Source organism: Antechinus flavipes, chromosome 4, assembly GCF_016432865.1.
Source record: "Antechinus flavipes isolate AdamAnt ecotype Samford, QLD, Australia chromosome 4, AdamAnt_v2, whole genome shotgun sequence".
Taxonomy (NCBI): Eukaryota; Metazoa; Chordata; class Mammalia; order Dasyuromorphia; family Dasyuridae; genus Antechinus; species Antechinus flavipes.
Genome location: NC_067401.1, coordinates 166,888,708 through 166,915,670, shown reverse-complemented (window position 1 = coordinate 166,915,670; position 26,963 = coordinate 166,888,708). Strand labels below are relative to the sequence as shown.

Here is a 26,963-nt window from a genome sequence, read left to right as displayed (position 1 = left end):
TTTGCCAAGGAACACACAATTAGCAAGTGTCCAAGGCTGGATTTGAACTCAGGTTTTCCTGACTCCAGGGCTGGTTGATTGTGCCACCTACCTGAACTAAAACCAGTAGTTTTGGAATGAAAAGACTTAGATTCATGTTAGCTCTATGATAGTACCTAGGTTTTAAAATTTTTCTGAGCTCATTTCTTAAGCTGTAGGAAAATAGGAAAAAAAAAATTGAACTCTACACACCTGTGAGAGTCAGAGAGGTAATATATATTTTATATTCATAAAACACTACATAAATATAAACTGTTTTTGTTTCATGAGAAACAGTAAAATTTTGTTACATGAGAAATAATTTCTATGATTTTCTTCTTTCCTTTCACACTACTCTGATTTGGAAGAATCAACAGTTTTTCAGTGGGATGGATGGTAGCAGTTTGGAATGTGCTTTTAAAGTTGTAGCAGATTGAAATTTACATTACTAATTTTTTAGTATTTTTTCTACAAATAGTCTTTTAAATTTTAGAAGAAATTTTGGAAGAATTTTTCTAAAAAGCTAGGCTTAATGCTTTTGAATCATCTTTAATGTTTTTCCATCAACTATTTCAAACTCCCCAAGTACTCTTGATTCTTTCTTTTACAAGAGTATCCCAACTATCAGTTGTCTTTTAAATAAACACATATGTTAATTATGTTTTTCATTGATCTCTTCCCATTTTCTACCAACTGTAGTTATTGTTATTTCTTTTCCCAAGATAAGTCTTTCTAAAACATTACTTTGATTATGTCTCTTTCATGGGAACCTTGGTTTGTTTGTTTGTTTGTTTTTAATGTGGGACTTTGATTGAGTCACATTTATCTGTTGGATCATTCTTTCATCCATCATCAGACTCTAGTCCATCTATTTTTAATTGTAGCATCCTGAAGAACTCTATGAAGTCTGGAAGGAACACTCAGGAGTGCTGTGACTTAGGCTAAGGAAATTTTGACATAAATACAAAAAAGTAGTTGTGCAGAAGTGTGAATTAACTAGAAGCAAAATAAAATAATTAAATTGACAATTTATACAATAAATCTTATAACTTTTTACATTTTTACAACACTATATGAAATGTATTTTTGTTTTTGACTATAGTCACTGATTTTATGTGATGTGGCATTTAGTTCAAAAGGATTTGATGCTCTGCAATTCCTAATTATCATCACTTTTATTACATTGGATATTAAGCATATACCTTTGATTGTTTTCCAATGCAAGCAATTGTAATCTATAATTGTAATTCTATGGATTTTTAATAGGGTTTAAATTAGGCAAATTCCCAATTTGTTAAGTATGTTTACTTTTATCTTTTATATATTTTTTTACATTTTGTGATAATGGGACCTGTTCTGAGGTTGTACTACAATATTTTCTTTCCATTGGGAAATTTCTGTAATTTGGGAACAATTCGGCTTCTAATTTTGCTAGTGTATTTATCAGAATTCATAATTACCTCATTAAAGCAGTCCTCAGAAGGACTAGGCAAACTACAAGTGAAAAAAAAAATCCCCAAAACATTTTGTTGTAGTCTGATCAGGATTCCTAGATCTTAAATATACTTGGCTTTCTTCTGATAGCAGTCTTGTCTTGAATGAAAAAATAAATTTTGACATTAAAAAAATGATCTTTTCGGGAGGGGCGGAGCTAAGATAGCAGAGAGGATACATCCTTTATTCTGAGCTCCCTTCTACTGTCATTTACTGATTACCAAATTCAGCCTCCACAATAGTGCTTGACTGGTAGGATCCACAAATATTAGGAGTACAACAAATTACCAGCACAAGATAATCTGGAAGCTTGCCAGAAAAGGTCTGTCCTGATTGGGCGGGAGGAGGCCAGCACAGGCAGGGAAGCAGAACATGGAGGCTAGTTCACGATGAGGAGACTGGAGTGGGGTACGGTCTCTGTAGGTGGAGAATTTACAGGGAGGACTCTACCACAGGTTGGTAGCTCTGCTTTGATTGCAAACCAGGAGATCAATAAAGAAGTTACACAAAAGCCAAAGGTAGAGTGTACCCTGTGGTGGTCTTTTTTCTTCTTTAAAATGTATAATATAAGATGATGGTTCTCTCTGGGGGAGAGTGTAGGTTTCTTGAGGGAGGTTTTCTTGGAGGCAGTCTTAGTTCCAGTTGAAAGTAATAATCACCCAAAACGCAGCCAGGTGATAAAAGTTCAGATCTTTTATTGTCTCTAATATAGCCTGGTTAGCTTAGAGCCCTCCGAATGTCTCCAAATCCAAAGGTTTTGTCCTTCAGCCTCTGCCTCTGCCTCTACCTCTGCTTTCTTCAGCCTCCAGCCAGCACAAAGATGGAATGAATCTCTTGTCTCCTTCACTTGGGGCTCAGCTAGCTTTCTGGAGAGTCTTTCAGACCAGCTTGGTCTCAGTGGGGGAAGTGCAGGAGCCCAGCCACCACAGAGAGCCTTCTCAATCTCCTGCTCCACTCTCGACTTGTAGCTTCTTCCTCTGAAAACTCTTCTTCTGCCACCAGCCAACCAAGTGGAAAATATTTCTTCTTGCCTCGGAGAGAGGGCTTCTGGCGTAATTCTGCTGAAATCTGTCCGAGAGCCTCTGTCTGTTTCTTTTATACGAGAGAGAGGAATTGTGGGATATGAGAGAGAGGAATTATGGGTTTCTTCCCAGAGTGCTCCCTGGCCCCAAGAGCTTTAAGGGAGTTGTGAATTCAGATATCTCATACTAAACCCTGAAATTTCCCAAACGTGTGAACTCCAAGGAGTAAAGGTGTAAACACAAGCATTGTACTAATTAGTTCTACTTAGTACCTTGTTTCAGGTTCTGGCCCAAAACATCTTCTTGTAAGATCAGATCAATAATCTATCAACTCTAATGAGTTAGCAGTTTGTAAAGATTCCAACAGTACCCCAAAACGCCAGAATTTAATAGGACCTGGACAAGCACCAGGAGTGACTCAGCACAGACCACAGCACAGCTGCACAACCGCATCCTAAAGCTGGGGGCTTTTCCCAGGGCAGTCACACTTCCACACAGTGTGGGGGAAAGGGGCCTCTGCCCAGGGCAGTCACACTTCTGCACAGAGGAGCTCTCCCCAGGGCACTGGCACTTCTGCTGGGTGGGGCTCTTCCCAGGGCAGTCACACTTCCACCATAGCTGGGCTCTTTCCAACGCAGTCACACTTCTGCAGCTCAGCTGCTCTTTTCAGCCTATTCGCAGGACAGCTACTGTCCATCTGTCTCTGTTCTGTAGAGGAAGCTGAGAACCTCCTTGTCCTGAAGGCAGATCCCCAAGAACATTTAAAGAAAATGAATACAAAAGTGAGCTCTAAGTATAGATAGCTTCTATACAGAAAGAGAGTAGATTTCCAACCCTGAGGAGACTAACAGCAGACAGTACCAGACAAAACCCCAAAGGAAGATATAGCCTGGTCCCCATCACATAAGGCTCTCCTGGAAGAAATTATAAAAGATCTTTAAAAAAAGCTAGGAGAAAAATGGGGAAAGGAAAGAGAAGCTCTGGAAGAGAGTATGGAAAAGACATATAACTCATTACAACTCAAATATAGGACTCAAGAGAAGATAAAAGATAAAAAGAATTCTTGGGAACTGTATTTCTGTTATGGGCATACATAAAGAACATCTGTATAACTTGATTTTACTGTTTATAATACCCCAAAAAAGGGGAATTAAAGGGGAAAGGGGATTATATCAGAAAAAGGGAGATAAAAAGAGAGAAATTACATCCCACGAAGAGGCAAAGGAAACCTACCATATCTGAGGGAACTTAGAGAGGGGGAGGAACACTGTCTGAGTCTTACTCTCATCAGATTTGGCTCAAAGAGAAAATATTAGACATATTTGATTTACAGAAAAACTTCTCTCACCTCATTAAAAAGTGGGAGAGGAAAAGGGAAAAGGAAAAAAGTAGGCTAAATAGAAGAGAATACAGAAAAAAAAAAAGGGAAAGGTATAAGAAAGGGGAAAGTAGTTGAAGGGGTGGGAGGGATTCTAAAGAGGGAGAGCTGTGTGAGGCAAATGGTGCCCATAAGTTTAATACTGGGGATGGGAGTGAGGGGAAAAGAAAAAGAAAAGCATAATCTGGGAATAATAAGTTGGCAGGCAATACAGAATTAGTAGTTTAAACCGTAAATGTGAATGGGATGAACTCTCCCATAAAGTGTAAATGGATAGCAGACTGGATCAAAAGCCAGAATTCTACAATATGTTTTTTACAGGAAACACATTTAAAGCAAGGTGATACATAAAGAGTAAAGGTAAAAGGCTGGAGCAGAATCTATTATGCTTCAGGTGAAGTAAAAAATGCAGGGGTAGCCATCCTTATCAGATCAAGCAAAAGTAAAAATTGATCTAATTAAAAGAGATAAGGAAGGAAAATATATCTTGCTAAAGGGTAACATAGACAATGAAGCAATATCAATACTAAACATATATGTATCAAGTGGTATAGCATCTGAATTCCTAAAGGAGAAGTTAAGAGATTGGCAAGAAGAAATAGACAGCAAAATTGTTGGAGATCTCAACCTTGCATTTTCAGAATTAGAGAAATCAAACCACAAAACAAATAAGAAAGAAGATAAAGAGGTAAATAGAATATTAGAAAAGTTAGATATTATAGTTCTTTGGAGAAAACTGAATGGAGATAGAAAGGAGTACACTTTCTTCTCGGCAGTTCATGAAACCTACATAAAAATTGACCATATATTAGGACATAAAGATGTCAAAATTAAATGCAAAAAGGCAGAAATAGTAAATGTATTTTTTTCAGATCACAATGCAATAAAAACTGCATTCAACAAAAAGCTAGGGGTAAATAGACCAAAAAGTAATTGGAAACTAAATAATCTCATCCTAAAGAATGAATGGGTGAAACAGCAAATCATAAACACAATTAATAATTTCATCCAAGATAATGACAACAATGAGACAACATACCAAAATTTGTGGGATGCAGCCAAAGAGGTAATAAGGGGAAATTTTATATCTCTAGCGGCTTACTATATATCTATAAAATAGAGAAAGATCAATGAATTGGGGTTGCACCTTAAAAAGCTAGAAAAAGAGCAAATTAAAAACCCCCAAACAAATACTAAACTTGAAATTCTAAAATTGAAAGGAGAAATTAATAAAGTTGAAAGTTTAAAAAAAAAAAACTTGAATTAATAAGTAAAACTAAGAGTTGGTTTTATAAAAAACCCCAACAAAATAGACAAACCTTTGGTAAATTTGATTAGAAAAAGGAAAGAGAAAAATCAAATTGTTAGTCTTAAAAATTAAAATGGAGAACTTTCTACCCATGAAGAGGAAATTAGAGCAACAGTTAGGAATTACTTTGCCCAACTTTATGCCAATAAATTTGATAACTTAAGTGAAATGGATGACTGCCTTCAAAAATATAGGCTGAGCAGTAAGCATCATATATAACAGGGACAAGCTGCAATCATTCCCAATAAGATCAGGAGTGAAACAAGGTTGCCCACTATCACCTTATTATTTAATAGTGTATTAGAAATGCTAACTTTGGCAATAAGAGTTGAGAAAGAGATTAAAGGAATAAGAATGGGCAATGAGGAAACCAAATTATCACTCTTTGCTGATACTATGATGGTATATTTAGAGAACCCCAGAGATTCTACTAAAAAGTTATTAGAAACAATCCACACCTTTAGCAAAGTTGCAGGATACAAAATAAACCCACATAAGTCATCAGCATTCTTATATATCACTACCAAAACCCAACAGTTAGAGTTACAAAGAGAAATTCCATTTAAAATAACTACCAATAATATAAAATATTTAGGAATCTATCTGCCAAAGGAAAATCAGAAACTTTATGAGCAAAACTACAAAACACTTTCCACACAAATTAAATCTGATCTAACCAACTGGAAAAATATTAAATGCTCTTGGATTGGGTGAGCAAATATAATAAAGATGACAGTACTACCTAAAGTAATCTATTTATTTAGCGCTATACCAATCAGACTCCCAAAAAACTATTTTGATGACCTAGAAAAAATAACAACAAAGTTCATATGGAAAAACAAAAGGTCAAGAATTTCAAGGGAATTAATGAAAAAAAAAAATCAAATGAAGGTGACCTAGCTGTACCAGATCTAAAATTATATTATAAAGCAGCGGTTTACTAAAACCATCTGGTATTGGCTAAGAAATAGACTAGTTGATCAATGGAATAGTTTAGGTTCAAAGGACAAAACAGCCAATAACTTTAATAATCTAGTGTTTGACAAACCCAAAGACCCCAGTTTTTGGAATAAGAACGCATTATTTGACAAAAATTGGTGGGAAAATTGGAAATCAGTATGGCAGAAACTAGGCATTGACCTACACTTAACACTGTGCACCAAGATAAGGTCAAAATGGGTTCATGACCTAGGCATAAAGAATGAGATTATAAATAAATTGGAAGAGCATAGGATAGTTTACCTCTCAGACCTGTGGAAGAGGAAGGAATTTATGACCAAAGAAGAACTAGAGATCACTATTGACCACAAAATAGAAAATTTTAATTATATCAAATTGAAAACTTTTGTTCCAACAAAACTAATGCAGACAAGATTAGAAGGGAAGCAATAAACTGGAAAAACATTTTTACAGGCAAAGGTTCTGGAAAAGGCCTCAATTCCAAAATATATAGGAAATTGACTCTGATTTATAAGAAACCAAGCCATTCTCCAATTGATAAATGATCAAAGGATATGAACAATTTTTATATGAAGAAATGGAAACTTTCTAGCCATATCTAAATATGTTAAGTCATTGTTAATCAAAGAAATGCAGATTGAGAAAACTCTGAGATTGGCTAGGATAATAGGAAAAAATAATGCTGAATGTTGGAGGGGATGTGGAAAAACTGGGACATTGTTAGTAGAATTGTGAACATATCCAGCCATTCTGCAGAGCAATTTGGAACTATGCTTAAAAAGTTACCAAACTGTGCATACCCTTTGATCCAGCAGTGTTACTACTGGGCTTATATCCCAAAGAGATCTTAAAGAAGGGAAAGGGACCTATTTGTGCAAAAATGTTTGCGGGAGCCCTTTTTATTGTGGCTAGAAACTGGAAATTGAATAGATGCCCATCAATTGGAGAATGGCTGAATAAATTGTGGTATATGAATATTATGGAATATTATTGTTTTGTAAGAAATGACCATCAGGATGATTTCAGAAAGGCCTGGAGAAACTTACATCAACTGATGCTGGGTGAAATGAGCAGGCCCAGGACATCATTATATACTTTAACAGTAACACTATATGATGATCAATTCTGATGGACATGGCTCTCTTCAACAATTAGATGAACCAAATCATTTCCATTTGTTCAACAATGAAGAGAACCAGCTCCACCCAGCAAAAGAACTCTGGGAAATGAATGTGAACCACAACATAGCATTTCCACTCCCTCTGTTTTTGTCCACTTGGATTTTTTATTTCCTTCTCAAGTTAATTTTACCTTATTTCAAAGTCCAATTTTTCTTATGCAGCAAAATAACTGTATGGATATGTATACATACATTGTATTTAACATATACTTTAACATATTTAACATGTATTGGTCTACCTGCCATCTGGGGAGGGTGTGGGGGAAGGAAGGGAAAAGTTGTAACAGAACATTTTGCAAGGGTCAGTGCTGAAAAATTACCCATCTTGTAAATAAAAAGCTATAATTAAAAAAAAGAAAAAGAAAAATGACCTTTTCTTACTTTTCTTTACAGTTTTTCTTTTTTCTTGCCCATGATAAGCTTCCTCTCCTCTCCCTTCATAGTAAGTTAGGGAGCTGAGTTGTTTTTGTTTTTTTTTTTTTGCCTCTGGTCTTCTTGCTAATCTTTACATTTCAAGAATCATATGCCATTCTGTTATTGATTCTTCTTTTTTGAAGAGGAGCAGTGACATCATAGGACTATGTCTTGACTTTCAAATGAGCTGGATGTAGGTGAAGCAGAGGTGCTGAGTTGTCAGCCTCTCTCTCTTCCAAAATCATCAAAGTCCCTTGGCAAAAGTGAAGATGATTGGCATTGGCCTGGAATGCAGGGGATGATCTTGGTGTCTTCGCTGTTTGACCAAGTTCTAAGCACTCCACAGTGTGCCTGTTTACTCTACCTTCATGTCTGGAACAAATTGTTCTCATTGGTATGAGAAACTAAACTCACCTAGTTAGTTACCCCAAACCTAGTGAAGCCCATCTTCCTGCAAAATTTTACTAAGGATATGGCTGCTGTATATACTATATAGCTTTTTGGAGCCATTGTTTAGAGTTGGGTGACAAATAGATACCAAAGGTGGAAAAACAGCCTTGGAAAGTTACTCCCTTACACTGGAGGTGCTGGTGTAACACCACACACACACCAATTGCAGGTGATGATGAACTGAAAGCCAGGTACGACAACCTCCCATTGCTTGAGTTCTATAAATTAATAATTTTATATAGTCTGCAAATATTATAAGTATCCAAAATTTCCTTAGAAGAAAAAAGGTTCCCTGTTCCTCCGCAACAATTCTCCTGCACGCTTTAGCTTCCAGTTTCCTCAGAAGTTGTTTTCCAAGCATTGATTTAGCTTTTTTTTTTCTTTTAAGCAATATTTTGTCAGTTCTTAGCTTCAACTTTAATTTTTCTTTGGGTTTCATTGTCACTGATTCTATTGCTTTCCAAAAATTATATTTAATATTTTTCAGTCAGTAAAATCTATTTTCTTATCCTTACCTTTATCTCCCAATTGAAAACTGAAGAAAAATAAAACTTACTGCAAAAACATATAGACAAAACAAATTTCCACTTTGGCCACATCCAAAACAACACATGTTTCCTTCTCTATTCTTTCCTTTCTTTTTTAAGCAGCTGGGTAGCATGTTTTATCATCAATCCTTTGGGATCATAATGACCAAAATTATACTACTTTTCCTAATTCTTTCATAGTCGTTTAACTTTACCTATTGTTGTTTGTCCTTCATTCTTGAAGAGGACCATGACAATCAGGTAGGTGATGTCATGACATGGAAAAGAATTGGATTTAAGGGAGGGAGACTGTGCAGAGTCACTGGCCTCACTTTCCCCTCCAGAGCAATGTGGGTCCAAAGGTCAGATATAGAGCAGGATGACTGGAGATGACCCTGGATGCAGTGGGAGGTACTCGCCTTTTGAAATTAAGGTCTTCAATAGATCTCATTTTGACTGAGGCTGCACCCATTCAGTGACTAAGTATAGGCTTTATTATACTGTGTTCATTTATTTCTAGTTTTGTTCACTTTACTCAGCTCAATTTCTTGTAATTCAGGTTTCTTTGAAATTCTCCTTTGCTCCTCTACTTACTCCTCCAGGCTGCTTAGAGAATTGATATTTCCATTACAGAAGCTGAAGATTTATCCTTTGAGTAATGTTTTAAGCAGGGTAGAATTATTAGGAAAAAAATGATGAACTAGGATCTTTTTGTATTTCTTTTTCAAGGATAACCATTTTTTAAAATGAGATCTACTTTGAGGAACTTAGAACAAATGAAAATGTATTTGAATTGCTAGTTATACCTGTGTATCATTTGTTTAAATTTCTTTTACATTGATCCCATTTTAAAAAACAACAACAAAAAAAAGATTATGCTTCACATTTCTAGAAAGAAGTCTTTATTTAATCACTTTTTAGTTGCTCTGCTAAGGACTCAATTGTAGTGCTCTTTATCTTATCCTGGATGCATGGAACAGTGACCTCAGATTGCTCCAGTCAAATAGGGGATCTCCTTTGAACTCTATAATGTATCTTTGTCTCTTTTTTTGTGTGTCCACAAAGATGATGTTTTCATTCTTGGTAGCCCCTGTGCTGCTTCTCTCATTTTATGGAGCACATTTATCTGCAACTTGTTTAGAAACTTCTGCTCTACTCTCCAAAGCTTTGTACTTTTTTCATAACATCAGTAGTTCAGTAGTGCTTAGTATTCCTTTCCTTTTATGCATGGTATTCTTCCTTTCCTCTCAGATTCTTCATATTTGGGATTCTTTTGAAGCATTTCTTCTGTTCTTTTAAAGAATGCTTTATTCTGCCTTACAACCTGTGAGTTCTTCTTGTTTTTTCACTTTAGGAAATCAATGTGCTTTTTGAATACTTTCTTTTGGAAAACATGCCTAATTTTTCTTCATAATTATTAAATAGATGTAGCATTAAAATATAGTTACAAAAGAAATACAAATAAGCATAGCCATGTTTGTGTTCCTAAAACAGTTTAAGCAAAAACAAAAATTCTCTATAGTCAAGTTTGAGTATAATGTGTAATCCAAACATTTAATTTACATAGACAAATTTTAAAATAAGTAATTCAATGTATACTTGACATGCAGTAAGCTTTCATTTTGATGATATTGAGAATTTTTATGTTATTATTTATTACATTAAAATGAAATTAATCTTTTAATCAAGAAAAAAATTGTAATATTCTTTACTTCATTGCCTCTTTGGAGAGCATGTGAATCAGTCTGCATTTTTTTTTTAAAATTTTTAATAGCTTTTTATTTACAAGTTATATGCATGGGTAATTTTACAGCATTGACAATTGCCAACCTTTTGTTCCAATTTTTCCCCTCCTTCCCCTACCCCCTCCCCTAGATGGCAGGATGACCAATACATGTTAAATATATTAAAGTATAAATTTAATACAAAATAAATATATATGTCCAAACAGTTATTTTGCTGTACAAAAAGAATAGGACTCTAAAATATTGTATAATTAGCCTGTGAAGGAAATAAAAAAATGCAGGTGGGCAAAAATATAGGGATTGGGACTTCAATGTATGGTTCTTAGTCATCTCCCAGAGTTCTTTTGCTGGGTATAGCTGGTTCAGTTCATTACTGCTCCATTAGATCAATCTGCATTTTTAATCCTGTACTAAAGATTTAATTTCTAATAGAAACTTTCCCTACAGTTAACACATTTTTATTTAATATGGGCTTTGTCATGATTTTTGAGTTCTAAATAAAGCTTTTTCCATATTTGTCATATTATGGGATTTTTTCTTTGTAGAGATATTTCACTCACTTCCAGGCTCAAAACATATATTCTTATCAACATGGAATTATTTGTGTACCCTTGGATTTGTTAAAGCTTTTCCTATAGTTAATACATTAAATTGCTTTATTCTAGCATGACCTCTCTCTAACTTAACTGTATAGAGTGTAGACATCATCTCTTAGTGAAAAAAAAAACAAACCCAAACCAAACACAACTATGAATATAGAAAAGTTTTGATGAGGCAGAAACTAGCAAAATAATTTATAATTATCTCTGAAAAAACAACAACAACAATAACAACAACAAAACAAAACAGATGTAACACAATCTTAGTAAGTAATTGGTTAAATTTGGGTGCTAAATGGTGCAGTGGATAGTTCAGGACGATGGATCTAAGTTCAAATTCTACTTTCAGCACATCACTTAATAGCTATAAGACCCTGGGCAAGTCACTTAACCCCAAATGCCTCAGGAAAAAAAAGGGCATCTTTACCTTTTTTTTTCCTGTCTTTCTTGACTTTTGCCTTTTCTCTCTTTTATTTAGTACCGATTTCTTAGATTTCTTTGATTCTTACTTAGCTAGTTTGAATCCTGACTGCCAGCTATAATTGCCTGACTTTGTACAAATTACAGTTCCTCTGACCTTCATTTTCTGTAAAGGGCAGGAACTCTGGAGAAGTATACTTAAAACAAGAATACTTACAACAAGGTGTTAACTTAGTGGAATTGATGAACTAATGGGTCTCTCCCTTTACATATACTTAGTACTTACTATGGTGATGAATTGGTTCTCTAGTTCACACATATTTAGTATATGTGTGAATACTAATATCATTAGTATTAATGATGTAATTGTAATAGGGTATTTAAGGGCTGAGAGAACTGGGGACACAGTCAGTGTGTGAACAGACTGTGAAGGAGACAATAAAGACTTAGACTCTATTCCTTTAAGTGACTATCCTGCTTAGATCAAGGCCTCTTCAGAGGACCTCCACATAATTAGCCTGGACATTACAACTTTCCTTATCTATAAAGTGGAGGTTATAATATTTATACTCTTCATTTCACAGTATTGCTGAAAGAAAAGAGCTTTGTAAATTTTGAGTACCATATTTAAAAGAAACTTGCTCATAATAATTATTTATTAATTAGAACATATTTATATACACAATTTATGTGACTATAATCAAGGTATATACTTATTTCCAAATTATGTGGTTTTTTTTTTTTAATTTTGCTTTCCTGTATTTTGTTTTGTATTATTTTTCTTGTTCCTCTGTATTTCTCACATTTGTCATGAGCCCAATCAGGTTTTTATAAAAGCTAATTCAAAAATGAATCATGTTATTACTATTTTACAGGTGACCAGAATATATAGAGAAATATAAAATGTTAATTATGAAAAAAATCGATCTTAGCAAAAAATGTGGCCTTTAAGCATTTTTGTCTAGGTATATATCAAAAGTCACTTAAGATGTCTTCAAAGATAGAACAAAAGAAATGACTGTTCATTTATCCTTTGATCATATACATCAAGTCAGGCATAACATAAGAGATATGTCTTACCAAAGGAATTTGCCACTGATGGAGGAAATCCAACTGAAAAAAAATTCTTCATTGTTGGCTATATGTGAATGACATTATGCAACTTAAATTAAATCTCAGAATATTGCAATCTCTCTAAAGGTTAACTACTCAGAGAAGTGTGGCCTGATTATCCACATAAAAAAGACCAATTGGATGACAAATATCTGCCACTGGTATGTGATATTATACTGTGTTACATACAGTATGTATTTAGATGGATAACCTATAGTTCATGCCTAATATATGTCTTTTGGGGACAAACAGCACAGTCAAATAGTGAGCTAGCCTCAGAGTTGAACAAGAGGAGAGGTGTGTACTGCAATGGCCTTGAAGCAGTGATATGCTGAGTGTCACTGAGGATTAAGGAAGCATGGTGTATTTAGGCTGGTGTGTTTGCTGTTCCAATGGGGAATATCAAGGAACAATAGGAGTAAAATTGTCATGAAGGAATCTTATAATAGGAAGAGAGCATGAATTGATCACATAATAAAGGGAAGGCATGATAGATAATGGAAAGTAAATGTATACCATTGTTAATCCTCTTCAGATGAGGAAGAGCTCCAGTATATTTATCTCTGTGGTGAAATCATGAAAGACATAATTAAGACTTATACAGGATGGGTGGACACCAGGGGGGTCTTGATTTTCATCAATGGAGGAAACTTCCAAATCTTTGAGATTACAGATCCATTTGAATATTTGATAGCATTTACAGCTCTTCTTGTTTACATGTATGAATTGAAATCAGAGGCTGCTGAGAAAGTGTAATATTTCTTTTAAGTATTAGAAACCTGACTTAGTAGAGCAGAGTTTCTGATGGTGATAACTAAATTTTACAACATTCCAAATTATAAGCTTTCAAGAGCAAAAATATAGTTTGATATGCAGATTTGTTTAGATTTTTTACCAATTTTTGCCTCCCTAACAATATTTGAGATGATATTGGAGAGCAAACTAAATTTTATCTTTTTCAACTGGGATTTTTCTTTCCTCCATTACTCTATGTTGTGCTGTATATTCTAGTTACTGGCTTACTTAATAAATTATACATTTGTATGGTGCTTGTGCTGCTGAAAGTTTTTTGCCTTCTGCTCTGAATCTTAATGAATACTCCCGGGGATGTTGAGGAATGGGGTGGCTTTGCTTCAGACAAGCAAGGGAATACTGAATACTTTGGACATAAATAGGTAAGCCACAATATTGTTTTTAGTTTCCTTTCTAGAGCTCAGTTATTTAGTGGAGAAAACTTCTTAGTAGAAAGATGGGAGGAAAAAAAATTATACAATATCATTTCATCAAGTAAAAGAAGGCAGTTGACTCCAAATTGATGTCATTTCTATGTGCTGAATCATTTGTTCATTCATTAAAGAAACATTTATTAAGCACTTTTGATGAACAAAGCTTAGATCTTAGATAATGTCATGAAAATAGAAACTTGAAATTGATTTTAATTTTAATTTCATTTAAAAAATTGGGAGGTTTTATTGTGCCAAATAATTACTTTTAAAGCAATGTATTGTTTTTATCAAATAAATGTAAGACAATCGTAAAGAACTCTGAAGTGAATTTACTTGACTTCATTCAGATAGAGATAATCTTATTGCTGTTGATTAGGGAGAGATAGACATAAATAATCTTTTAACTAGTCATTTGTTTTTTTTCCTCCTGACCTCTTTACCTTTTATTGTTTAAGCCAGATTGAGAACTGGTTTCCATCCAACACTAGGTCTTGTTTTCAAAGGACTTACCATCCAGCTTGAGAATAGCAAATTTTGAATCATAGATCAACAGAATATAAGAATTGGAAGGAAACTTAGAAATTACATAGTTTAACTCTCTCATTATAGAGATTGAAGTTCATAATTATGAACTGATTTGTAAAATCCACACATCAATTTATATATCGTTCCTTATGATAATGACCTTTTTCTTGTTAGAACTATTAATGAACTAGGGTTTGGTTTAAATTATTTACTGATTGTTATCATTGCCCAACTTTGGAATTTACTTAGAGACCAAGTTTTAGGTTACATTCATTTTATTTTATCTTCCTTTCCACTCTTTTTATTTATTTAATATTCATTTAAAAAAAAATTTAGAGTTCCAAATTCTCTTCCTTCTTTATTCTTTCCCTTAGCCATTGCAAAGGCAAACAATATGATACCCATTATACATGTACAATGATGCAAAAAAAAATTTCCATCTTAATGTTGCAAAAAAAAAAAGATGCAAGAAAATTAACAAAAGTGAAGAAAGTATGCTTCAATCTCTATTCAAAGTTCATCACTTCTCTCTCTGGAGACAGATAATATTTTTCATCATGTGCCCTTTAGTTCTTTAGATCATTGTCTTAATCCAAATAGCTATGTTTTTCACAATTGATTTTTATTACAATATTGCTCTTACTGAAGTGTCTTCCTGTTTTAGCTCACTTTACCTTGTATCAATTCATATAAGTTTTCCAGATTTTTCTGAAACCATCCTACTTGTCATTTCTTATAACACAATAATATTTTGTCACAATCATATACCATAACTTGTTCAACCATATGCCAATTGATGGATGTCCTTGCAATTTCTAATTCTTTATTACCATAAAAAGAGCTACTATAAATATTTTTGTACATATAGGTACTTTGCCCTTTTCTTTTATATCTTTGGCATATGGAATTAATAGTGGATATAGTGGGTATAGAAATAGTTGGTTAAAGAGTATGCATAGTTTTTTTTGCCTTTTGGGTATTGTTCCAGATTGTTTTCCAGAATGGTTGGACTAGTTCACAGCTACCAGCAGTGCTCTGGTGTCCCTGTTTTTCCATTTACCTTCCATCCCTTCCCAGATTTGTCATTTTCCTTTTCTATCAGGTTTGCCAATCTGATAATTGTAAAGTGGTTATTTTAGAGTTGTTTTAATTTGCATTTCATAATTTGTAGTTATTTCAAGCATTTTTTTTGGTAAAGCTATTGATAGCTTTGATTTCTTCTGTAAACTGTTTTTATCCTTTCACCATTTATCAACTAAGGAATGGCTTAAAAAAAAAAATTGGCTTGGTTGGTCACATTTATTTTAGCACATATTCATTGGTAGGCTTTAAGATAATGTCAGGTAATATAATACTTTTTCTGTGTCTTTTTAGCACAAAGAAGGATGTACATTTGTTTTCCTAAGTTGGGCTGAGCTGCTTCCATTGGCTTTAATATTAACTTTAAAGTTAAATATCTTTGAGTTTTGGGGAAGGGCTAAATTATGAAGTCTTACATTTTTAAAAGGGGAGAAGAGACAAGGGTTTCTTTGAAATCTCAGTGTCATAAAGGGTCATAGAGGAATACAGTTAAGTAGTGTTGTGCCACCGTTTCCTTTTATTATCCTGACTTAGTTTCTCTAATTGTCCTGCCTCCATTTTCCTAAATTGTTCTGCCTTAGTTTTCCTGAATTGTTCTTCCTCAATTTCCCTGGTTGCAACCCTCCTTTTCTGCCCAGTAGAATTGAGATAATTTAAGGCTGTGAAGATCTGACATTCCAGAAGATAAGACTCCAGCTGTCCTATTTCAGATACCTAATTGGCATTGTTTATAACTCTTAAGTTTCAGACTTCCTGGCTCTAAGTTAAATCCTTAACTCCCAGTTTGTAAGGATTTATGAACCTATCCCCCAATCTGTCACTACCGCATTGATGGTCCCTGACTAGAGATTCCCGCTTACCAGAGTTTACACTCCATCCCCTGCCTTTGTTTAACTACATGAGCTAAGAGCTTTAAATATGTCATTGAGAACTCACATTGGCTGCTGGATGTTTTGGATATCAGCCCTGAGGGCATCATGCCCCTAGCACAATCTCTCCCTCTCAGAAATCCAAATAAAATATTAAAAACTCTCTAATTTCTATCTTGCCTCATTTTCTCCGGCATTACAGTAGCATAAAGAGACTCTAGTTTTTATATTGTTGATTGGCCAGAAGTATTTTAAGAGAAGAGAGAAAAAGCAGATAAAAAGCAATATACCAGGAAAGTTTTGAAACTTACCATTCTGCATAATTGGGTTATAAAAAGAAAAGGAAAATAAATTAATGAGGTCAGTGGACATATCATGTACTTCATTCTTATCTGAATTAGACAAAGGAAAATTAAATATCTAGTTTCCTATAGAAATACATCAAATTTATTTATTTATTTATAATAGCTTTTTAATTACAAGTTATATGCATGGGTAATTTTACAGCATTGACAATTGCCAAACCTTCCAATTTTCCCTCTCCTTCCCCTTCCCTCCTCCCCTAGATGGCAGGATGACCAGTAGATGTTATATATATTAAAGTATAAATTTACAAACTAAGTATACATGAACAAACCGTTATTTTGCTGTACAAAAAGAATTGGACTCTGAAATATTGTACAATTAGCCTGTGGAGGAAATCCAAAATGCAGGCAGGCAAAAATATAGGGATTGGGAATTCAATGTAATGGTTCTTATTCATCTCCCAGAGTTCTTTCCCTGGGTGTAACTGGTTCAGTTCATTACTGCTCCATTGGAACTGATTTGGTTCATCTCATTGCTGAAAATGACCAGGTCCATCAGAATTGATCATCATATAGTATTGTTGTTGAAGTATATAATGATCTCCTGGCCCTGCTCGTTTCACTTAGCATCAGTTCGTAATACATTAAATTTAACTGAGAAACAGTATAAGAATGGAAAAAGGAAGAAGGGCTTAAGAGGCAAGACAACATTTTGGAAATAATAGGGAAAAAAATCAAAACTTGGACCTTAATAGAGGGCAGTCAAGAAACCAAGGAATATTGAATAAATCACAAAGATATAAGTTGTGCTGATTAAATTCTTTCTCTTCTTTCTTTCTGCAAAGATGTGGTGGCTTGGAGGAAAAGAGAGGAAAACATATAGTCATAACAATCAATGTGATGAGATATGGAAGAAGTTGGCAAAATGGAGTAGAAAGCAGAATTTATCAATATTCACAAGAAACACACTAAAAATATTAAAGACTTACAGAGAGTTGATATTCAAGGATGGAATAGAATTTATTATGCTTCTAGTAAGTTAAAAAAAAAAGTAGGGAGTAACAATTGTGGTCTCAAGCAAAAGTAAAAACTGTATGATTAAGGGAAAAATGCAGTAGAGTAACTACATTATACTTAAAGGTACTGTAGATAATAGAATCATCTAATAACATCTCATAAATTACTTGCACTTACGGTACTTAAAAAAGAAAATATTTAGTTGAAGAATTAGCAAAAATTATAATAGTTGGCTGCTAGATGGAACAATGGACAAAGTACCTTGCTTGGAGTCAGGAAGAGTCATCTTTCTGAGTTCAAATCTGGCCTCAGGCATTTACTAGTTGTGTGATCCTGAGCAAGTCACTTAACTCTGTTCACCTCAATTACCTCATCTGTAAAATAAGCTGGAGAAGAAATGGCAAACCATTCTAGTACCTTTGCCAAAACAAAACAAAACAAAACAAAACAAAAAACCATATGGGGGTCACTAAGAGTTTGACACGACTAAAATAACTGAACAATGACATAGAAAAAATCTATGTGTTCTTTAAATCTAATATATTTTATCTTAAAAAAAAAAGTAAGAAAAGTTAAGGATGTGAACGAATTTTTGAAGTTAGATTTGTGATCATTGATCATTACTGAATAAGAATAGAAGGCAATAGAGATATTTCTCAGTTTTGTGTGTCACCTTTATGAAAATTAACTATGTGCTAGGGTAAAACAAACTTACAAATAAATATAAAAAAGTAAAATAATTAAACATACCCTTTAATGATCATAATGGAATAAAAATTATCATTCATAAAGTGTAATTCAAGTAAGTATTCAAATTTTAAAACTTTTTTCATTTAGCAAGAATTTCTCTTCTCTTCTTCCCATATCCACCCATTGGGGGAAAAAAGGAAGGGGAAAAAAACCTGTCTTAACAATATCCATAGAAAAATAAAACAGATTCCCACTTTGGGCATGTCCAAAAATATGTCTTCATTATTCTTATTCTTTCTTCTCCTTTGTGAGAAGGTGAACAGTGCATTTCCTAATATCTGGATAGTTATTTAGTGCTTTTGGTTAGGCTACACCAAGAGAATAAAAATGACAATACTTCTAATCCATCTCAGCATCTGTTCTTCCAGCTATTTTTACACCTCTGTCTCAGCAGCTTTCCCGCAATGGTAGCACCTCTATTCTTTAAGTGAAATCCTTTGTAAAACTCCGTTTCATGTTATCATGCCCTACTCATTGACCTCCACATTGGTTGATCTCCTAACTCTCATTCTTAATTCTGTAAGATTGTTTATCATCAGAAGATCATTTAAATGGTACCTAGTTTATTCATATGAAGCCTGGAAAGTTGAAGGTAGGCAAGCTGTTTGCTACTGGCTATACTTTGGGGAAATGGAAACATTACTTTGGCCTTCCTTTTTGAGTCTTCTATTCTCTTCTTTTAATTTTCTGCCTCTTGTCTCTGGGCTCTTGGTATAGGGTTATTGAGCATACTTATACTACTTATCTTTAATACTGTGAGGCCAGAACATCAGGTTTAGTGTTTTAATATCCAAATTAATTTCATTTTGGGACCTGAAAATTTGAAAGGAAGTAACAAATGTAAATATTATCTTTGAATTTCGAAGGGACAATTATGTTCTCCATATGTTGTTTACCTTTGTGGCTGCTTTGTATCTCAATATACTTCCACCAAGAGGTATTTGTGTTTAGTTAAAAGAAATTAAGAAAACCCGAACTCTCTCTTCCTTCTCAACACAATCTCACTCTTATTCACTTATTGGTATTCTCTCTTCTCAGAAGGTAAAGTACTTTGATAGTTTACAAAATTATTGAATCAATTTGTTATTGGATCACAAGACAGCAGACTACAGGAATGAGACATTCAGATATAATGTTGGATCTGTAGTCAGGAAGAACAGCATTTAAATCTTCCTCAGACTAACTATACCACTTCTCTAAACTTTTGAGTTCCTCATCTAAAATATGGGGATAATAGTACCATCTCCATCACAAGATTGTTGTACAGATTAAATATATTAATATATGTGAAGCTCTTGGCTAACCTGTAAGCTTTATGTAATGTTAATTATCGTGATTGTGATCATGCTTTTGATGAGAATGGGGGTGATTGTGGAACTAGTGAGAATTTTATAGAGCCTGGAAAATGTGGAACTCAAAAGTCAAAGAAAATCTTGTATATTAGATAAGCTTGCATCTGTATATTTCTAGAAGAGACAGAAGAGTAAGCAACATTTCTCTTTTCTTATACCTTTCTCATTCCGAAGAGTTTCTTCTGGAAAACCAAGGCCAATGTTGGTTCTTATAGGGGTGTTGTATACACTGCAGGTACAAATGAAAAGAAAAGAGGTTTTGGAGAGATGGCTGGAAGGCAGCAGGTGGCATGATCTCAAAAAATTGTTGAAGAAACTTACTCTCTTAAACCCCTCCATTCTTGCTAACCTTAATCCTACTGGAAATGCAAATAATTGCAAAGAAATAGGCTAGAAATGGCAATCTTGTTATTCTTTTCCACTTAAACTGTCATGGCAGTCTTTTTGGGAGGTTGCTACTTGAGATAATACAGGAATAACAGGAAATATGTCAGTTTAACAATTTTTCCTGATACTTTCCCCTTTATTTCCAGAAATTACAGGACTAAAAGATTATACTATATGATGTGTTTTTGTGTTTCTAACAATATTTATTTTCAAATATACATTTATATAGCATTTTTGTGTTATGGTTTAAATGAGTTTTTATGGACTAATCTGGGAACTTAATTACCATATCATTTCAAAGAAAAAATCTCACAAGTGAACATTTGGAACAGAATTAGTTTATGTTTTATATATTTTAGGGACTTCCTATACATCCTCATGGAATTACTTTAATTAAAACCAGTAGCAACAATAACTAACAATTTCACAAAGCTTTGATTCTTTCTTGTTAAAAGTATTTTATTTTAGGTTCCCTGAGTGCTTTGTCTTGTCCATTTCTTTGCCTTTATCATACTTTATCTTGTGTTATGCCTACCTGAGGACAAATTGTATTCCATGTAGTAGACTATAAGCGCTCTGACTGGAACAACATCCTTCCTTTGTAACCCCAAACCTAAGTACATATGGGTACATATGGTAAGCGCTTAATAAAGATTTTTTGAGATGATTAGAAGAGTCTTGCTAAAATGTGAAGGCAGAGCAGTGTCCTCTGATTATAGAAAACAGATGATATCAGTGTCCACATGAAAACATTTTTCTTTTTGGTTTCTCTGTTGTGTTCCCAGATGAAGACGGTTAGCGTTGCCTTAGTTTTGTGCCTAAATGTAGGTGTGGATCCTCCGGATGTGGTGAAGACAACTCCCTGTGCCCGTTTAGAGTGCTGGATTGGTAAGTGTGAATTTTCTTATCATCTGTCATGAAGAGGCCATCTGGAGGACTTCAAGGATGAACACTTGGTTGTAAGTTCCTTGGCCCCTATCCTTAAAATCAATGTGAGATCATCCTATCTATGTTTTATGCAAGTCACAAAATTACTGTACTTTTATAAAAGCTGTGTGTGTGTGTGTGTGTGTGTGTGTGTGTGTGTGTGTGTGTATGTACAGACTAAATATTTTGCTTTGCTTTTTTCTTTTAGTCATGTATAGTTTTAAAAGTCTTTCTTTTGGAAATGTTTGTGTGTGTGTTTTTATCTATCTATCTATCTATATCTACTTATATATAATACATATTCACACGTGTGTTTAATATTTGATATGTAAACAATTAGTATTTATTGATTATGTATGTTTGTATGCATACACATATACTGTATATATGAACAAATATTTCAAAGTTTTTTGTGCAATTTTCTGTACACGGTGTTAGGCTTAGGGAAACAGGGACAAAAACGAAGTAACTGTTTTCATCTATATGTGTGTGTGTGTGTTTCTAGAGTATAGACAGAAAGTACTGATTGATAGAATTGCTGATAGAAAAAATTCCAGATCTCAAATTCCAACTAAATGTCACCATTTCAGTAAAAAAATAACAGATATTTCAAGTTGTCAGGAAGAAGACTTTTGATAATGAAGAAAGACAATTGGAAAAACCTATTTTTTCTTCATTTGCAAGAAATCATCAGTAAAAAAAAGATGAACTTCTTTCAAAAAAGACATTTGAAACATTCTTGCCATTAAAACGTCCCTTGTCTGCAGGGATTATTTCATTTTTGTCTTTGTATCCTCAGATCATAGTCTGGCAAATTGCATATAGTTAGTCCTCAATAAATATATATTGATTGATTGATCATCAGTTTAGGCTCTAGCACTAATCAAGGGATATAATTGATAATATCTTTTACCTATGCCTAACATAAGTCTCACTAAGATCAATAGAATAAAGGTTGGGCTGAAACGATAATCTATAATTCTAATTTGCATTTATACCATCCACCGTAGGCAAGATATTGTAACTATTTTAATATTTCTCAATTTTATACACATACACACACATATAATATACATATTTAAATTTATTGATTTGTTTTTATGATACTATTTCATGGTATAACACCTATCGCCTTTACTAAGAGATCTATCACATAATAGAAAACAAAAGAGAAAAAAGTTCACCAAAGTAAATTAGCATATATCAGTTAAGCATGACATTATATACAATGTTTCACATTCATAGTTGGTCACCATATCTGCAAAGATGGAAGAGAGATGCATCTTCATATATACATATATATGTTCTTTTTTCCTTTGATATTTGTGCCAAATATTAATACTTAGGGATGCCTAACACTTAATAAATGTTTATTGATTTGCTGATATTCTTTACTTGACAAGACTAACAAACACAAGAATTTCCATATACAAAAAAAGAAAACCCAGAAAAAGAGGATTGTATATGGTATAGTAGCTCTTCACTCTGCCCTGCCCCTTTGCCTTCCCACTCACCCTAATTTTTTTCCTTTAAAGTATAGAATAAATTCCATAAATTGATTTCAAAGCTGTCCTACTTGTTGGTATTTGTCTGAAATCTTTTTTTTTTTATCTTTTGTCCTTTTCTTTCTTTCTTTCTTTCTTTCTTTCTTTCTTTCTTTCTTTCTTTCTTTCTTTCTTTCTTTCTTTCTTTCTTTCATGCTTTTTTTTTTACTAATTCATTGATACTTTTGTCCCTTTCATGACTATTGTCACATTATCTCTCCCCTTCCATTTCCTCTTCTCCCCCCTCAAAATTAAACCATGCATACATACAAACAAAATAAACCTCCCTTTTAATAAACATGTATAGTCAAGCAGAACAAATCTTTGCATTACCCATGAAAGATAATGTCTCATTTTGTATTTTTAGTCCATCACTTGTCTCTTAGTAGGTGGGAAGCATATTTCATCATGTATGTATTCATTATTTCTTCTTATAACAGAGTAGTATTGTATTAAAATCTTGTTCCATAATTTGTTCAGACATATCACTGATGGTAGGCACATGTCGCTTCTTTGTTGTTATGAAAAATGCTTTAAAATATTTTAGTGTATATGGGGCCTTTCTTTTTGTCACTGACCAATTTGCTTAATAATCAGATCTTTGATTCAAAACTTTGAAAGGGACAGTTTCAGAAAAACCTGGGAAGATTTGTAATGAGTGAGCCAGAGTGAAGTGAGCATAATCCAGAGAATAATTGTACATCATCATTGAAAAAGTAGATAGCTTTAAGCGATTTATCAAATCTTATTATCAATGTAGTGACTAACCTCATTTCTTAAGAATTGCTGATGGAAAGTACTTTTCTTCTCCTGATAGAGCAGTGGTGCAATCAAGATATAGAATGAGACAAACTGGTCGTGGCCAATTTGTTTTGCTTGTCTACATGGTCTGTTACAAAGATAATCTTTATCCCTTATTTAAGAATTTTTCCCCCTTGCCATGCTGTGAAAGATAATTCTGTTCTAATTTTCTAATTCTTTTCTGGTTTTTCTTTTTAAATAATATGAGCACTAATATTCATTATACCATTATATTTTTACCAGAAATCAAAATTTTTCAGGCTCATTAACAAATCTTACTTTATGGAAAGCTGATAGTTAAGATTCTAAGTTGGTTTTGAACTTGGTTTACTTCAGCATTTTATCACTACTAAATATGTTAGATACTCTACTGTTTATATGTGTGTTTCATACCTCTTGGCCTGCTGGCAGTAAGTGGAAAAATAAACATGCCTTTTTAAACCAAAGTTACTAAGTGATAGTTATTAAATTAGGGTTGAATATCCACAACAAATAACTGCCCAGTTGAATGAAATTTGCTTGAAACTTTATTTTATAAGTGAAATATTGTCTACTAGGTAGCAATTTGAATGATTCACTCATAATTTCTTCAGTCAGGATGAGGAGAGAAGATAGATGGTATTTTCATCAGCAATATTTATATATCATTTTTACATGATATATTTATTGGTAAATATTTATTAAGTATCTGCTGTGTGTACTAGGCACTGTGCTAAATGTTGGGGAGATAAAAAGAGGCAGTATGCTTCAAGAATGTATTGTTTAATGGGGGAGATAGCAAGCAAACAAGATAAAGAGGAGATACTTAACAAAGAGAAGGGACTAGAATTAAGAGGGATTGGGAAAAGCTTCCTGTAGAAGATGAGATTTTAGTAGAGAATTGGAGGAAATAGTTAAAGATTCTGAGGGAGAGCATTCTAGGCAGAGAAAATATCCGAAGTCTAGAGATAGAGTGTCTTTTTTGAGAATAGCAAAGAGGCGGTCATTTCCAAAAAAACGTAGAGCAGGAAAGCAAAATGGCTGTCTGATGAGGCTTTACAAATAGCTAGGGAAAGAAGGAAATAGAAAGGGAAAAATATACCTTAGCTGAATGCAGAATTCCGGAGAATAGCAAGGAGAGCTAAGGTTTTCTTAAAAAAAGCAGTGCAAAGAAATAGAAGAAAATAGTAAAATAAGAAAAACAAGAGATCACTTTAAGAAAATTAGATACATAAAATGGATGTTTTTTGTAAAGATGGTTATGATAAAAGACAAAAATTACATAGATTTATCAGAAGCAGAAGAGATTAAGAAAAAGTGGTAGGAATACACAACTAAACAGGAATGATCATAACATCATTTATAATCACTATGGTGTGGTTACTGATCGAGAGTCACACATCCTAGAGAATGAAGTCAAGTGGACCTTAGGAAAAATTACTAACAATAAGATTAATGGAGGTGATGGAATTCCATCTGAGCTATTTAAAATCCTAAAAGATGATGCTGTTAAAGTGGTGCACTTGATAAGTTAGCAAATCTGGAAAAATTAACAGTGGCCATCAGTTTGAAAAAATATTAGATTATGTCCCAATCCTTAAGAAGAGAAATGCCAAGGAATGTTCATATTATAAAACAATTGCACTTATTTCACATGCCAGCAAGGTAATGACTAAAGTTCTGCAAGATAGGCTTTAGCAGTATGGGAAGGGAGAATGGCAAGAAGAATAGGCTGGTTTTCTAAGAGATAAAGGAATCAAATTGCTAATATTTGCTGGATTATAGGAAATCAATGGATTTTTAGAAAAAAATATCTACTTCTATTTCATTGACCATACTAACACTTTTGACTCTGTGGAACACATAACAAATTGTGTTAAAAAGATGGGAATTCCAGATCACCTTACTTGTCTCCTGAAGAACTGGACATGGACCAAGAAGCATCAATTAGGACTGAACATGGAACAACTGATTGGTTTAATATTGGAAAAGGAAGACAGCAAGGTTATATGTTATTACCTTATTTATTTAACTTATATGCAAAGGATATCATGTGAAATGCCAGATTGGCTGAATCAAAAGCCAAAATTAAGGTTTCCAGGAGAAATATAAACAATTTCAGATATACAGATGATACTATTCTGATGGGAGAAATTAAAGAGTAATTAAGAAGATGAGGGTGAAGAAGTCTGTAAAAGTTTACTTGAAGCTTAACATCAAAAAATAAAGATCTTGGCAACTGGGCCCATCATTTCTTGGCAAATAGAGGAAGAGGAAATGAAAGCAGTGTCAAATTTTATATTCTTGGGTTCAAAGTTCACTGCAGATGGTGACTGGAGCTAGGAAATTAAAAGATGCTTGCTCCATGGACTGAAAGTTAAAGCAAAATCTGAACAGCATACTAACAGGCAGAGACATCACCTTACCAACAAAGTCTGTATAGTCAAAACTGATTTTTCCAGTTGTAGTGTATGGTTGTGAGAGTTGGATTATAAGTAAAGATGAGTACTGCATAGTCAACACTTGTGAATTGTAGTCATGGAGAAGATTTTTAAAAAAATATAATATCTTTTTATTTTTTAAAATACATGCAAAGATAATTTTTAATATTCACCCTTGTAAAACCTTGTGTTCCAAATTTTTCGCTCTTCCTCTTGCCCCTCCCCTCAGACTTACAAGTAATCTAGTATAAGTTAAACGTGTAATTTTTCTAAATATATTTTTATGTTTATCATGCTGCACAAAAAAAATCAAATCAACAGGGAAAAAAATGAGAAAGAAAGCACAAGCAAGCAAACAACAACAGCAATAAAAAAGTGCAGATATTACGTTGTGTTCCACATTCAGTCCCCATAGTCCTCTCTTTCTCTGGATGCAGATGGCTCTCTTTATCACAAGTCTATAGGAATTGGCCTGAATCATCTCATTATTGAAAAGAGCCACGTTCATCAGAGTTGATCATCATATAATCTTGTTGCTGCATACAGTGTTCTCTTGGTTCTACTCACTTAACTTAACATCAGTTCGTGTAAGTATGGAGAAGGTTTTTGAGAGTACTTTAGACACCATGGAGATCAAATCAGGTCAGTATTTCAAGAAACTCTTCTTTTCCTTCCCTCTGTCTAAATAAGGGATCATACCCTTACCTGTAGGCACTCTGCCCAAAGAAATGTCAGTTTAAATTGCTGAATATCACAAGATATCTTGGGGTTTACATGCTTTCTCTTTTTCTTTTTTTCTTAAGGAGCATACCTTAAACACAAATCTCCTTCCAGATTTTATACATGTGTATACACACACACACACACACACACATATACATACATACGTACATACATACATACATACATAAAAATTTTCTGTCTCATTTCTTATCTAGCCCTAATCACTGATTGAATGTTGCTCCGTTTAAACTGAGATTTGTGAAAGTGAGGCTGATAACTTTTCACAGCTCTTCCTCACTTAAATCCAATTCACTTGCATGTCATGGCATCCCTTCCCTGATGTCATAGTCTTCTTCAATGATGAAGAACAAACAACAACCACAATGGTTGTGAGAGTTGTACTATAAG

General features: G+C 33.7%; 1 protein-coding gene across 3 annotated transcripts in view; it reads left to right on the top strand.

Moving 5' to 3' along the window:
- Positions 1-26,963, top strand: part of RPTOR (regulatory associated protein of MTOR complex 1) — a 551,396-nt gene that overhangs the window by 57,573 nt on the left and 466,860 nt on the right. For all 3 annotated transcript variants that reach the window (XM_051995401.1, XM_051995400.1, XM_051995399.1), the window contains exon 2: positions 20,926-21,028. In XM_051995401.1, coding sequence (XP_051851361.1) covers positions 20,926-21,028 — 103 coding nt within the window. The remainder of the gene's footprint in view (positions 1-20,925; positions 21,029-26,963) is intronic.